This window comes from Protomyctophum bolini (assembly GCF_963924005.1).
Source record: "Protomyctophum bolini genome assembly, chromosome: 7".
NCBI classification, from domain to species: domain Eukaryota; kingdom Metazoa; phylum Chordata; class Actinopteri; order Myctophiformes; family Myctophidae; genus Protomyctophum; species Protomyctophum bolini.
This window is the reverse complement of record NC_137868.1, coordinates 16,140,652-16,157,396: the sequence shown is the minus strand read 5'-3', so window position 1 is coordinate 16,157,396 and position 16,745 is coordinate 16,140,652. Positions and strand designations below refer to the sequence as shown.

At 40.4% G+C, this 16,745-nt stretch overlaps 1 protein-coding gene across 1 annotated transcript; it reads right to left on the bottom strand.

Annotated features, from left to right (window-relative positions):
- Positions 1-551: 551 nt before the first annotated feature.
- LOC308318488 (CTP synthase 1) lies at positions 552-15,743 on the bottom strand. Its single transcript, XM_080768058.1, has 18 exons — positions 15,531-15,743; positions 13,690-13,871; positions 12,780-12,950; positions 12,313-12,413; positions 11,047-11,163; positions 10,411-10,494; positions 10,244-10,324; positions 9,136-9,290; positions 8,424-8,556; positions 7,602-7,690; positions 7,380-7,474; positions 6,065-6,127; positions 5,821-5,864; positions 5,454-5,550; positions 4,592-4,647; positions 3,444-3,540; positions 2,702-2,846; positions 552-2,216 (listed from the first exon to the last, which is right to left on the bottom strand). Exons 2-18 carry the CDS (start codon positions 13,853-13,855, stop codon positions 2,132-2,134), a joined length of 1,779 nt encoding a protein of 592 aa, XP_080624184.1. The 5' UTR covers positions 13,856-13,871; positions 15,531-15,743; the 3' UTR covers positions 552-2,131.
- Between the last annotated feature and the right edge of the window lie 1,002 nt (positions 15,744-16,745).

The following is a 16,745-nucleotide window of genomic DNA, read 5'->3' as shown; positions in this document are numbered from 1 at the left end:
CTTTGTATTTAGGGTTTCTTCCTGGAGGCTGAAACCTTGACAGTCAAACGTGCCAATGAAAAAAAAACAGTAATAGGGACATCACACTATCAGCCCCTCCCCCTTTATCATACAACAACAGCTGTGGGTGTGGCTTCAGTTCAGGTGGATCACCTCACCACCCATCAGACAAACCAGGCATACTTAATGAACTGGTGGGCATGCACACATAAAAACGACATTAACAAATACTGTACACTTTTTTGAAAAAAATTCTTCCTCCGTATATAATAGAACCTGATGATCATGTTTTACGGTGGAAAAAAATCATGGCACTCCATCTTTAAAATAACACCGAGGTATGGGGGGGGGTCTAAAAGACTCTAGATCACGATCAACGATTAGGCATGCCAGTGGATCCCAAAAGGACTTTGTCTTTGAAAACATCAATTGTATGTAGTGAAGCCTCTTTCTCCAAGTCAACTGAATTATTCACTTATCTTCCTCTACATTAGATGCAGCTTAGCCCTGATACAAACATGTTATTGAAATCAAGTACAATGAGACATCTGGCCCTTTGGTCATTCTTTTCTTTATGCATAATTTATAGTTTGATCCAGAATGAGCTTGCCAGGCTAAAAGGCTGGACAACAATCAAACAACCTAGCCTGTGGCTGAACATCCATTTTGCATGTGAAAACCTGTGTATTGAATAAACCAGACTAATTGCTTTTTTGTTCTCCGTCAATTTATTCTCATAATTAAAATAAAGATTTCAATATGCTGTGTACACACCATGCAGTGCAATGCCAGATAGTTTGAAAACACACAAACGGGCTGTAGTATTTCACAGATTCAAGCGTGATCTGGGTTTTATAGCCCAGGCTATTTTTGAGAATGTTGTATGCCCAAAATAGGGATGCCAGGGGGTTAATGTGGTCAAACTGGTCAAGTCTTCGATTGCTGAACAGCAGTGTGATCTTTGTGAAGAGAACTAAAAACATCACTAAATGGATTTTAGACAAACAAAACATAAAATATGAACACAAAAACAGGCATTTCAAATTGATAAATAAACGTAACTGAAACAATGTTCACCATGGTCTATGTATATGGTCTACTCTGCACAGATTATCCAGTAGCCATCATCGTCGTCAATAAGAAAAGAAAAAAGAAAATGCATAAAAATGATAACTTCCTTCCTACCTATGCATTATCTACTGTGTTGATCCCTGTGTAATTCATATGCATGTCCTAGTTATTGCTGCAGACAACACTGGCTCTTCTCCACTGGCTCGTAATCTTGACCATGCATCCGTCTTAATGATAAAAGACGATGCACACGAAAGCTCATATAATAAGATCATATCCCTTTTGCCGCTGACTCAATTCTTTAGTGCACCAATATTTCATCCAAAACAGGGTTCTCTATAGCAGTGGTTCAGCCAAGGCACAGTTAGTCTGGGTAGAACAGAGAACCACTGCTTAAAACTGCTGCACAATAGTGCAAATTAATACTTAAAATGTAGGATATTTAATAATCCAAACTCATGTCACATTCTTATAGAAATACTGCATTATCTTCATACAGTAGCATGGTGTTTTTTTGCAGTAGCGAGCCATCTAGAAGAGGGTCTGTCTGTTTCTACTGATGTCATAGACTGGCCACATTAAGCCTGAACCCATGGAAATCATGCCATTATAGGACGTGCATTTTGCGAGTCTAAAACACCACTAGCATTTTAGCCAACAAATTAGCTTTACATCCAATCTAACGCTGAAGTAAAATATACAGCAGGAGAATCATATTCCAGGAGTAATGTTTCTTTTTACAACTCCTAGTGATACCTAAAAACATTTTCACTGCGATGGCAGACTATTGTTTCTTCATGACCTTTTCCAGTGATATGATTGTCAGCGAGATGACTGATTGTTCTGTTGACGTCCACAGAGTCCACTGATCAGGAGGTAACAGGCACAGACCAAACCAGTAGTGTCCAACAGGGATTCGATGGCTAATCATTAACTGTGTACTTTGTCATGAGACCCTTTCACACGTTGAAAAATGATGCAAGTTCCATTAACGTTTTTCAGCTGAAAATATGTTATTTTGTTGTCAAAGGGGTCCATATGACGAAGCATGAATGAAGCCTTAGTCCTGGGACACAGAAGGGAACTTCAGTTCTGAAAGCTCAGACTCAGGAGAACTGCTGCCACTGCGGTCACTGTACGTGTCCCTGTAATGGAAGCAAAAGACAATAACCTGAATTAATGCATCCATCCACCACAATGTAACACGAGTTGTTTTGACCAAGCAATGAGTCGGAACATAGACATGTGCCACACCCATGCTAAAAGTTGTGGTACACGTACATTTAGGGGTGTGCAACATGATGGTGAGTTGGTAGATTGGCTATTTTCTTATTTGTGTGACAGTGTTGTATGATGAAGTATAAAATAGGGCTTAATCAAACTATCAATTTGAATTTTTCCACATAAAAACATTTACTTCAAGATTATTTGATAAATCTAAATAGAAATTGATAGAATAATTGCTAAGAAAATAATTGATAGCCGCCTCAATGTTGTGATACTGATATGCACTCCTTGAACAGACAAATGTTTCGATACTAAAACACCGATATTGTGTTGAGTGCATTGCACCTCAAACACCTGAAATTTACAGCTCTAAATCCCGTTAATTCGGGATGTACATGCTTACCGTGGGGAGAGGCGACAGCCTTTAAGAAGGTAGCTCTGGAGCTTTCCCGCAGCGGCCAGCAGAAGACCAAAGTATGGTGGAGATGGCTTGATGGGCCTAGAGGTAAACTCTGGATGGTACTGCACACCCACGAAATAACCGTGGTCTGAAAGAACATGTCAGTATTTTTCAGAGAAGCTATTAAATAGTACATTACATTACAAAAAAAGGACAGAAAACTAACTTGGGATCAATGTTTGACACATGTTATGGTGTTAGCTGGACTGCTACTGTGTAGTAATAATAATAATAGATCAGACACATACATCCCACAGATTACACACAAAGTGAGTTTGAAAACATGACCAACGATAGAAAACTCCCATACCTATTGGGAGAAATACAACAATGTGGAAACACAGCAGCAAGATTTGTGAACTGCTCTGATAAAAGAAGGTTAGCCAATGGAATGCAACCATCCAAAGGACAACTACATGTATCGAGTAGACCTCTAGACCTACTGCACATTTAAATGAGGTTTTTTCTTTTGTATACTATTTAAATAATTTTGAGTGAAAATGCAGCTATTTGTCCCAAAATTACTGCAAAAGATTGGTGCCAGTTGTTTAAAAAAAGCTTGATAACATGTATATAATGATGCAATGTGATATGGCTCTGCTTACTCAGTGCTGTGCCCCATCCAACTGTATATACTTTCCCCATTTGTTTTCTCGTGCCAATCATTTGGCCCAGATGGACTCACCATCCAGCTCAATGACCTCCATCCTCTCCCCCTCTTCATCCTGGCCCACAAAGCGAAGACCTCTCTCCTCAAAGTGGTGCTTCAGCTCAGGGTTCACCTGCAAACGAAGCAATGTAAGTTTCTTTCATTCAGAGACGTTTTTCCACATAGGGGAGTTTAAGATGTGGCCCAAAGTTAATCTGGGGTTTATTCCAGAAAGCCAGCAGAATCTCATGAACTTCAAGTCTGGCTTGATCATGTTCGTTGCTGTGTCACATGCCCTTAATCAGCAATACTGCACACAAAATTTGAGAAAGAGATTCTCTTATGACAGGTAATTACTTTATCTGCTCAGACTTGTATCTCTTTATTTACACAGACAATATAATAATTATACTTAATGCGTGACAAGCAGCTTGAGTGGAGTTTCATTCTGAAAAACATTTTTCTAAGAACCTCAGCTTTTGCGTGTCCTACTACTGAGCCTGTCAAATGTTATAGTATGCAATAAAAACATGAATCTTATTAAAATAAAAAGTCACACAAAACTATTATAGGAAGAATGATCGAGAGGCTATGAATTAATGGGCCACTTTAATGACTTTAAAACATATTTCCCCATATGGGAGATAGATTTAACAAAGGGATGCGTTATACGATTTGGAAATATGGTTGCATCACACGCTACTCTCTCTTCTCTATGATCTTAATCATGCACAAACTTTAAAATATTGGCTCATCACACACACTACAGGATGTTTAAAGATTATCGTGCCTGCTGGAGCAACACTGCACCTAACGCGATCCCTCTCACGTGACCACATGACATGTGGAAGCAGATTGTAAAGTATATGTCATATACGACAGAGTCGCTTTCTTGCCATATACTGACAAGCCTCAGCTGACTGCCCCACAGGTTGTTTCGACCGGTCAAGAGTTTTCTTATTCACGTCCCATCTGATCAGCATTAAATTAGACCACAGACTTTTTTGGTTTCATCTCCGGAACCCCAATCTACACTGTAAAATCCTCAGTGTAAATTGAAATCTCAAGAGTTATAGCCCTGAGCTGGATATTAATCCATGAGACATAAATTAGGAAGGGAGGAAATTCTTAAAAATATGACTTTCCAGAATAAAAGATCGGAAAACACGGTCCATAGATCTTACCTCAAACCTGTGTCTGTGTCTCTCATCGACATAATCTGCATCTCCATACAGCTTTCCTGCAATGATGAGATATTAGCAATTTAATACCATACAGCAGATATAATAGTACAAGGCACACTAGGTAAGTGGACCCTGGACAGTGTTAACAGTCAGGTGAGATGTATTGCTCTTTAAATTGCATTATTATATTTGTGTTGGGGTGGTGTGACTGCATGCAGAAAATGTTTGTGCACAGAGGAAGTGTGGAAAATACACTGCGCTTTCAGCTGATGGTCGAATGTATGGATTCTAGGCAGGCACTAGCCCACAGTATGAATAATTACTAGCACATTTATCCTATTCAATCATGCTTTTACATTACAGATACAGATACATACAGTTACACCTACGTAGATATATACCAGCATTGTGGTTACAGTGTCCGTCTTCAGAGTGGGAGGTCGGGGTTTTATTCCCCAGCTGTGTCATACTAAAAAAAATCTATCTTAGACGTTTCATTCTCTGCCCGGAACCAAGAGTAGGAATCATACAGCTCAGCTCACTCTCATGGTCAGATTGAATGTCTTTGTCTTTATAACCGGGGTGGGGAGCAGGCCATGATGTGATAATCAGAATGTTACATGACGTAACATTGTAATCTTTAACCGTATGGGTCAATGACTGATCAATACAGAATAAGGTACTGTAGTGTAAGAACAGATTGGTGCAGCAGCATGCTTAAACCGGAAACACATTTTGAAGGACTTAAATCTCCTGGAACCGGAGACAAGTATGCCACCCTCAGGAAACCTTGGGACTCCAGTAATGCACATAGTCTACTGAATATGGAGAAGTAGACTGTGTATTTCAGAACACCACTCACTTAGCACACTGTTTTTGGACTTGAAGATGGTCCGCCTCTTCCCCAACCTCATAGTCCCGCCCATCTCGCCTGGGTTGTGCTCCGGCATGTCGATCACCTGTTGAGATTAGGGTTGCAAGAGTTAATCGAATTAATCAATTCATTCGATTATAGAAAATAATCAAAACTGTTAATTTTATTGTATATTGTATTTTGACTATTTTACATAATAATGCTTAAGTGCTTAATCGATTACTTGATTAATCTAAAAAAGTAATAAATAGAATAATCATTAGGTATAGTTGAAGAGATTAAGTTAACCACATGCATTTCCAATAATTAAAGACACTGATCCACATTCTGTATTAAATAATAATAATTTGCCTACCACTGGGTGTTTGGTATCTGGATCAAATTCTGTTGAGTTGGCATCTGAAAAGGACAAAAACATTTTAATAAACTTTTTTTCCCCATGCACAATCATTTGTAGCAATTTGTAAACTTGTTTATACATTTTCTATTACATTAGTCACTGTGTAGCATCAATAAACGGCACACAACTAAATTAAAGACACAAGAAAAGCTTGTTATAGCAACTCAAATACGCTGAGGGTGAGTCGAGTGATTCTCACCTTGCCAGCCAAGAACATCACGGGCAAACTCGCACACTGCCAGCTGCATGCCCAAACAAACCCCTGCACAGAACAAGTTCAACATGGTTATTACACTGTATAGTTCAAGGTTGTAACATGCTGCAACGGGAATTGAACAAGGTCCCCCGTGTGCAGCATACTTCTGTGTATGCTTAAAGGTGGTGTAAGTGTTATTTATTTTTTGTGTGTGTTAACCCATTTAGACCGACAGATTCTAAAAATGTCTTCTACATCCTGACAGTTTTCTGAAAAAGCTATGTTTCTATGTTCTTCGATTTTTCTAAAATAGCAGACCTACAAGCTCGTAGCTTGTAGATCTGAGCTTGTAGAGCTGCTATTTTTCAATAGCTAAAGCATAACATAATGCTAACACCAAAAGGGGTTCCCGCCCAAAATGGGTTTAAAATAAAGTAGTGTTACTCACAAAGCTCTCACAAGAAAGACCTCACACAGGATACAGGATAAACAAGTTACATTGGCAGTGGTGATGCAATGAGCAGATTAAATTGGAACTGGAACACTATGAAATTGAAGTCGACACCATCAAATTGAAGCTAATGGATTTTATTTTTATTAATGAGCTGGAGATTGGAAGATCCCGGTTACTGATACTATGAGACTATACAGACATTAGTTCAATAACCCATTTAGACCTGGTGCACTGCAACCTATACGTTGTTATACCTTTGAAGCCGTTGCTATAGTATACATATAGCAACATATATGTTTTAATAAGAATTAGAAGGTTTTCAGAAACCTTAGGTTAGGTTTTAGAAGGCGTTTGCAGAATCCATCTACCAGGACCTTAAGTGAATCGTTGATGTTTATGCTGTTTCAGCTAAGCTATGTGAGCTAATAATAACACAACGTGGATTCAAACAGTGCACGTGCCAATATGCGTACTAGTGCTATGAAGAGATGATATCCAAAGCGCCCCCACTCATAAAATGTGTGGACACAGGCACTAAATGAAAGCCCATTAGAAGTTGGCAACGTCTACAGTATGTTCTGCCTTTGTGTCTGTGCCGGTTTGTGTGTGTGTGAGCCAAGTTAGTGTAGCCAACGGCTAGAGCACCCATAGCCTGCGCGGCTGTAACCATGACGACAGATCTCATGGCCCGAACTCTGAATCTCCGGTTTACACAAACGCTAATAAACATTGTGCTAATGGTCAATGCCTGTGTGCAAGTTGAGATCAATAGCTCAACCCACTGAGGAGAACCATGCGGAACAGAGTGATGGGACAGAGGTTTCCTTATTTATATGGTGGATAACAGTTTGTGGAAATGCCTACCCAGGAATGGTTTCTTCTGTTTCCTAGCCCAGCTGATGGCTTGGATCTTGCCTTCAGTTCCTCTGACACCAAAACCTCCTGGTACCAACACGCCACTGTGGAGAGGGATAGAGGAGATTCACTGAGGGAGCATATTTGGAACAAAGTGTCAGTGATTCCTAAATGGCACTCTCAAGTAGGAATAGTATAATTGCTTAGTGTTTTGATGAGCTGTGTAATTACTCAGCGCTGCAGAGTTTCTGCCAGGCCTCGTGGTACTTGACTGGCTCGTCCTGCAGTGTGGCGGCCTCCAGGTCTGTTGAATCGATGTACTGTGAGGATTACAAACAGTGTTAGTAACATGTGACCATGTTTTCATATGAGCCGTCTGCTGGTAATTAATTGATATAATCAATTCTTGTTTTTACATTTGTATTTGTCCTAGTAGTGCAATGAAATCGGGAACACTAGAGCTAATTATTGCATTCGAAAATGAAAAAGTTCAACTTTTGTAATAAGTGAAGTCACCTACTCTTACAAAATAATATCACAGAATTGTCAAGAATGTATATTCCGTTTAATCAAGTATCCTACACATCATATCCTACACATTTACTATTCAATTATGACCTGCTGTTGTCTGATATTGGATTCTTCCTTGTTTTTTTTACCTTAATATTTATCTCTATGAAGTCCCACTGAGGTACAAGTTTTCTTTCACAAGCTACTGTAGATAGATGTTTGCCACAAGACAGCAACATGCATGCAACAAAAATGCAATTCATTATGACTATATGAGGGCAGCGAGTGTTCAGCAGTGCCAGAGAAACTAAAATCCTGAACAGAAAAATGACAATGAACTTTACTTGGAATGCATCAGTCATAGCTAGAACCTAGTGCTTTATGAGCAGCACTAGGACAAACAGGCAGACAAGACTTTAAATAAAGGCAAAATAATAGTCTCTCGCGATCAGTATTCAGTATGTCAGCATAAAACCAGAATGTGTAAACGCCGAGACCACACACGAGCGAGAGCGTTGAAGGTCACCGGTCCGTGACGATTACCTTGATCTGTAGTTTGTGGTTTATGGCGAGGGCAGAGTGTTCCAGGGCCTTGATGACTGAGGCGTAGGAGTCTGAGAACTTGGTGTACTTTCCCACCAGGGCTATGGACACCTGCTCCAAGAGGCGGTCGGATCTGAGGAAGGGAGAAGGATGAATGAGTCTGGACCTCATGGCTACATACTACTTGCACAACAAATAAAACTAGAACCCGACCCATGCTACATTTACAGATGTTTTGACCAATATTTATTTTTAAAAGCTTTGATTTGTGAGCTTTTAGATCCGTTATTTTTTTGTCATCAAAAGGTAAAATAATGTCCACTATATCGACAAGACCAACACATCGGCTCAACAACAAAGAAATGTCAAATACCATTCCCAATATGCTACTTATTTTGTTAAATATTTAGTTCTCCTTCATTTGCCTCACTGTGGATGTGGGTAACCAACCATTTAATTGTACTGAATTCAAATTTGAGATTCATTATGATTCATTGACCTGAGACCTCTCTGTAGCCAAAAAGTCGCTTGTTTAAACCCAGCAACAGTCACGGCTTGCTTCTCCACCAAGCTGTTGTAATTATTATACACCATTCAACTTTACTTTGAGATCCGTTGTTAGACCTTCATGTTCTTCTCATGGAAATCGACAACGAACATCACAAAAAGAAGTCTCTGTGGTCGTCGGACTCAGAAGGCCTGTGTCTCTCACCTGTTGGACATCTCCTTCCATTTGTTGAGCATCTTGGATCGGGCTCTCAACTCCACAGGCAGGTCCAGACGTTTACAGAAGTATTCCACCAAACCCTGGTCCTCCAGCAGCAGAGGCACTCTGTAGATAGACGACACGTCATGAACGCAGATCACCTGGGAGAGACAGAAAACACACATTAAAGGGAGCTTGCACACCGGACCATATTTTACACCCAAAATTCGTTGCGCGAAAAAAAGAAAAAAGAATCAACCTCATCATGTTGTGTCAATCACGTGTCAGTCACTCACTTGCTCTGAATTATTTGGTCCGTAATTTTTATTCAGACCAGTTTGACTTTCTGCTTTTATCGCATCTTGTTGTCTGAGGCTGCCTACAGCCTGTGGATTGAGGAAAGGCTCATCTCTGTGTGTGTATGACTGTACGTGTGTCTGTCAGCCACTGTTTAGGATCACAGGGGACTTCTTTTTAATGTGCCTGCAGTAATTACCCAAGCATCAAACTGGGACAAAAATGTACATGATCAGCAGGTGAAACTCTCCTTTTTTAAAGTGATCTTAGAATGGACCCAATATTTCATTTTTATTTTTGTGTTCAATAAGTGATTGTGAGTAACCACACAATCACCCACACTGCTTGATGACTATTTAGTGTTTAGTTCTGTGAAATATTCCGCAATTAATAGAATATATGCATCAGTCAAGTGTGCAATGTTGTTGTGCGAAATGTGCACAACGATTTACGGGTTAAATAAATGCATATGAAAGATCCTTTAACCTGAGAGGCAGGTTAATAACTGCCTGTTTTGGCTTTAGTTGACAAGTCATTGTGGTCTTAATCAGCAGTATGAACTTTGAGTTATAGACTGCTCTTTAGCCGGAAAAAAACCAAAACAAAAGAACAGTGCTTATCCAAAAACAGACACCATGTTCTTGAAATGTCCTTTGTTTTAGTTTTTCCACTAGTGCTTTTGTCTAGGCATTCTAGTAGTAAGCAGCCAATGTAGCCAATAATATAATAATGTAAAAAAAACGTTACTAAAGACATTTGTGCAGTGGAAAACTAACTAAGAAACAATTTTGTGTATTTATTTCAGGATAATTCTTACTTGACTTGGCTCCACATGGCAAAACATGGAAATCTTCTCTTTGACAGCGGTTTCCAGTGGTGTGGCACAGCGGCACATGATCTGACAAAATAGACGACTGAATGTCAGGATCAGATAATGAACGAATCCAATTGATCTAGGAGGAATTGTAAAGGATCTGGACTCACCAGGTCTGGAGAGAGGCCCAGTCCTCTGAGCTCCCGCACACTGTTCTGTGTGGGTTTGGTTTTCTGTTCTCCAGTGGTGCTGGGCTGAGGACAGAAAAAAGTTTTTATTGTTTATGAGCAAGAGCAACACAACCCTACATTTTAAATCACCCATTCCAAATGTAGTTAAAAACAGCACCGTTTTTGTCCGTTTTATTTCACGTGTATTTATCCAGGCATATCAATTAAGAACATATTTTACCTTTTATTAGTGTGTATAAAAAATGCATTTTATTTATTTTATATAGGCCAAAAACACATAAAAACGGCATCAATATTTTTCTTATTCCTTTTATTTTATAGCCAAGAACATATTCCTATAACAAGGACCTAAGGCCTATTGAAGGAAAGGAATGGGAATTGGCATTAGAAAGAGCAACAATTATTTAAGCAATAACTCTGACCACGGTTTATTGTCATTATATTACACCTAAGGGGCGCAGGGTAAGGATGTTTTCTTAGGTGCAGCAGAGTGATATAAAAGGGTTGCCATAGAGGGGAAAAAAGGAAGGGACAAAGCATAGATTCTGGACGAGGAGTATACAGGGTCTGGACATTGGATATTGGTTCCTGTGGTTGTTCACGTCACACACATACCTGTGGTACGAGACTGACGTGGAGGTTGCAGAAGTTCTCTCTCTTCACTTTGAACTGGAACTGTCTGAAGGCTTCTATGAAGGGCATGCTCTCTATGTCCCCCACCGTTCCGCCAAGCTGTTGATAGAAAAACACCAGCTCAGACAAGGTTGTCCGCGCGCACTTGTTACAATACACCACTGCTGCTCAAACCTCAGGCTCTTACATAAGTCAGAACATACAGACAGAAGTTTTAAGGCTACTGCATGCCATCACTGTCTCAGTTCACTTCACAGCTTATATAATAATATCCTCACAGGTTGTGCTTGTACTGGAAATACTACTTGGCTGCAACCAGACACACCAATGCCAGTAGGATCAAATCCCACAAGAGCATTCTTCCCTGTACTTACCCTGTTATGTGGTCTCTAAATCAGCTTTCCCCCAAATCTGTGACTGCTATAACCCTTCTATTAGAGCCTCCACTACTCCCAACATCCCTCACCAATAGTCAAGTCAAGCAAAGTTATTATTTTTTACCAAATCACAAGTTATTTACTTTGTTTATTTAGTCAGGACAATGTAGATTAATGAACACTAAGGGATGTGATGAAATGCATATGCATCAAAATACAATAAATCAAAATACAATAGTACAAGATGGGTTAACAAAACACTCAATTACAAGTTGTCCCATTACACTTTAAATATAGAGGTCAAGACCATGCTCTTACATACACCCAACGCAAGCGCTTGGCAACAAGAAAGCGTTTATTGCCAAGCGGAGAGCTTTGTTTGGATCAAGTCCAGAGTACCACACATGTTTGGGGCATGTCTCTCCAACCCTTTGCATACAAAATTGATGAGAGGTTCTCCTTTCCCAAAAACTATTTTCTGCTTGAGGCGCCCAAGGCGCTCCACCAAAAAACCCTAGACGCCAAGAGCACTGAAGTGCGACACTCACACTCAACACTAGGAAGAAGGGCACTCTGGCATGTCTTTATCATGGAACTGCAGAACCAGATGAGATCAAATTGATCTCATCATGGCATAAGGCATCCCCACTTGGTTAGGGAAGAGGCTCAGGCAGTACTAGCTGTCAACCAGTATGCGTTCTACCCAACACTTGGTATCTGTTATTTCTCAATGGAAGAGCCTAGGGAGACCACTGCAGATGTGCCGGATATATTGTATTAACATTCTCTACCATATAGAATGGTTAGACACACATGCATAGCAAGAACAACCGTGACTAATCAGTGAATAACTAGTTATATTTTGTAATACCTCTATGACGCAGACTTGTGGCTCCACCCCATCTTCATCTACTGAGACCTTGGCCTGTTTCATCACCCACTCCTGGATTGCATCTGTGATGTGAGGCACCACTGGATGACGAGGTATGGAAAACAAAATGGAGTCAACAAGTTGTATGACATCATTGACATGACCCGCTGGATTTCCCTTACACAGTAAAATCTGGTGTCAAAGGTTCATTGTTACAGTGAAGGGACCACAAATACAGAGGTGCAGACTCTGCAGAGATTTATTTTGCATTTTATTTTTTATATGGGAAATGAAAAAAGGCGATATTTACACCTGACCTATTGTTTGTGAAATCACACTTGTGTGAAGTGAAGTGAGGGACACTCTTATCATCATACATCAGCCAATCAAATCATCACATTCCGTGCTACAAACACACACACAAAGCTGTGCATAGGAGGGGATAACACCCCTCAAACAAATCTCACCCTGGACGGTCTTGCCCAGGTAGTCTCCCCTCCTCTCCTTGGTGATAACAGACTGGTAGATCTTGCCAGTGGTCAGGTTGTTGTCTCTGGTCAGCCGGATGTCCAGGAAGCGTTCGTAGTTACCCAAGTCCAGATCCACCTCCCCTCCATCGTCTAATACAAATACTTCACCTGCAACACACACAGTTTATAACATAGCAATATGACTACCAACAATCCTCAAAAAATATGTTTGTTATGAGCAATTACAAACTACTTATCCCATTCAAGACTAAATGGGTTATTTTATGACTCTTAAGTTTTATGACTAAGTTTTAGAAGCATGATGATAGGCTGCAGATTCAAACCTATACTCAAAACTTCCTCAGTCTTTTATTGAGACAATAGTAACTGTCTGAAAATATTAATCTGGACCAAGTTCAGCCTACTGTAAATATGGGAAATATGTGAGAAATGTATTTTTAGGGGTGGTATATTCTAAATCTGTAAAAGATTTAGACCATGCCAATTAGATTTTGTAGTAATAAATACACATTTTGTCTGAACATGATGAAGATGACTATTGTTTACAAGCGGGGTTTCATTGCATGCCATATATTATTGTCAGAATAATTACAAAAGTAAAGAGCAACACAGCTACAACCTACAAAAGTCATCAACCATGCCACATCATGACAATAATACAATACAACATAGTGCAAGATTACATCATGGTTGGTTATATAACTTCATTTGCAGCCATACTTATGCAGGAAAGGCAAGCTCTGCCTTTGGCGAAAATACATGGAATGTTATGTAATCATGAATAATTAAGTCCAATCGCAATATCTGCCAAGCCTAAAATCAAACCCATCAATAACTGGCCTTACAGCAATAACACTTCAATGGATTCATTCTCCAAATCACTCACCGTGTTCGTAAGGCGAGAAGGTACCAGCATCGATGTTAATGTAAGGGTCGATTTTGATGGCTGTAACATGAAGGCCACAGGACTTGAGAATGGTCCCCACACTGCTGGCGATGATGCCCTTGCCAATACCAGATATGACACCGCCCGTCACCAGGATGTACTTCATACTGGCATGTGAAACACTAAGCAAAGAGGAGGAGGCAATTTAATTCAGTGGTTCTGAAAGCACGTATCTACCAGACAGATGATCTGCAATTCCACCGGTTTCATTACCGTGTCCCTTGACCTGCTATACGTTGGCATAATGATAGGTTTAAATGACATCGTCTCTATTAAGTGAGCTCTGTAAAATGTATCCTAAATATGGTCATATAGCTACAGGCCTGTCACGACTCAGTTCTCAGTGTGATCCGCAAAATTAGGAGCAGTTTAATTTCACCAACTAGTAGTTAACCCAATGAGAGGATGTATAATATTGATTTGAGACATCCCATGCATTCTCCTGCCCGAGCCTAACCCAAGGGTGCCCTGACCCCTTCCCTCAAAAAATGTAAATCACTGGCATCCTTTAAAACAGGTCTGAAAATCCACCTTTCAGCAGGCCAAAGGGAGAGGAAATAGCCTGCAAGTGACTAACCCCCACCCCTTTATAACCCCCTTTCTTTCCCCCCCAACCTATACACTATTTATTTTTTTGTGATGATTTGAATTTTGTTTTATGAATTGAATACCCTGGACCTGAATGGAAACAAACCGAAAGGACCTTTATCAGTGATATCCTTTTAGACTTCTTTAAGTGTTTGACTGTACTCAGTCAGTCAATCAATCAATCAATCAATCAATCAATCAATCAACCAACCAACCAGGCAGTTAGTCAAGCAGAGCAGTCATTTCGGGTGAGGGTCCCGGCCGCCAGGTACTAGCAGGTAGGGGAATGTGCTCCTTGTGAAGCTCGTGGAAAAGTGGAGTTATTTGACAAAACACGCGTTTTCTGCCACAAGTTTAAATTAATATATGATGTGAAAATTAAACTAGAGAACATAGAACAATTATCTCACCGCGAGGACTCCCGAGAGTGACCATGTGAGATATGTGGCTGTGTAATGTATGTATAGCCATAGCATAAGCTAATAGCAACGTTATGTAGCATTAGCTTATGCAATACTCCAAGAAATGTAATAGCGCTGCCATTCTAGGGATATCGTATCTCCCCTTGACCAGTCCAGTATTAACCAGTGAATTACTTTAATATAACAGATACAAATTATCTAATGCGCGCGCCGCGCACCCAGTCCTGGCACAAAACATGTGGGGGTCCGTGGCCTGCAATCAATTTAAGTTGAGGTCCTTTTGACTGGAAGTCTGGAACATTAGGTATTAGCTATCGTGTTAACTTTCATGGCGGTAATTTAATCATAAAGGAGCAGTCGAGTTGCTCCAACACAACACAAACTGTAACGTTACACCTCAGTCAGGCACATTGGCAAATGGCACACAAACACATGTCTCTCCATGACTGACAAGGTAAGCAGCAGCCTAGCATCCCCCACGTTTCCAGTGTTGCGTATTTGCGTTAGCTTTGTTTGCTACTTGCAGCTGCAACTTCTCTCAGCTATAATAACATTCCTAAAATAGGGCATGTGGATCAGCTGGCCATGCCAACAGGAAAATCAATGTGATTCTCTACTTATTACGTCAAATGAATAATAGCAGCAGCAAGCCGTATTCATTTCTAAGCAAGTCTGGCGCGGTTTTGCCGACAGCTATTACACGCTAACACCGTATGTTTTGTGTGATTCTTGTTGTTGTAAACATATCTATGGTAGTAAACGCCAACTCACCTAATATTTAAAGTACAAACTTCAGATCGGCTGATCGGATGAGGTTGAACTCAAATGTATGGATCTCTGATCACTTTGGACCACAAAAACACACGTGTTGTGGGTGTACTCTACTGCTCCTGCACTATTCTGCTACAAAAACGTTACTCGTTTGCCTCTATATATTTTTTTGCAGATGTCGAAACGGCTTCGGGTCAGCGACTGACGCTTGTAGTCCCTCCTGATGGTTTGGATATCTGTGCTGAGCAAATGCTGCGCGCACAACACTCACGACTGAGCTCGGATGACGTCGTCGGCGCTCTGACGTCGCAGCTGGGAGGCCCGAATGTGTTTATGTGGATGACGTCACGTGCGGTGGACTTGATCGGACGATGTCAAGGTCAGTGCAAGGGGTGTTGGAAACATCTGCATTCACTGACTAATTAATTTGATCAGCGATATATATATTGTCCTCCTGTCCTTGTCTAGCGAAATGGTGAAAGACAAGTGAACACCTGCAGTATGCCATTACCAAGCCTGCAAGCCAATAGGTTATTAAAGGCAATAAAATATCTTTTCCACACTATTCTAGACCACCTATTATTTGCTCTATCTGAGCTATTATTTTACAACCTTTATATAAACTCCAACAAACCAGACTTTGTGCATTCATCACCACTAGATGGCACATGAGGTCCATTGTTGTATCACCCAGCACTGAAGCGTGGCTTGAGCAATTGACATTCATGAGATTACATACAAATTATGACAACAGTAACATGATAGAAGCTAATAAGCCGTTTGTATGGGGATATGGTGACTTTGAGGTGCCATTAACTCCAACAAAAGACATTAATTTCAGCATAAGCTCACGTGACCTTACAGATTTGCAGTTTGTTATTCAAGGCAGGTGCTGGCAAAACCGACCGAGGAATGTTCCCTTAAAACGTCATTTATTACACTGTCTCAGAGATATTGAAGTTCCCCTCCGCATATCCACCGTCTTGGCTGCTCTAGATTTTTCGCTGTGGGTAATGAGAGTGGGGATTCTAATTCTTTGCTGTCCATGATCTTGATCTAATTAAAGGCCTCATCCCTGCCACCTCATTTTCATAAGCTGTTCCCTTCAATTACATCTGACAAGTGAGCAGAGACACACATTAACCCTGCGCATGAAGAGTGGCTCTCCTTTCGCCCATCTCTTTGCACTCTTAAAATAACGCAGAGGGCAATTCA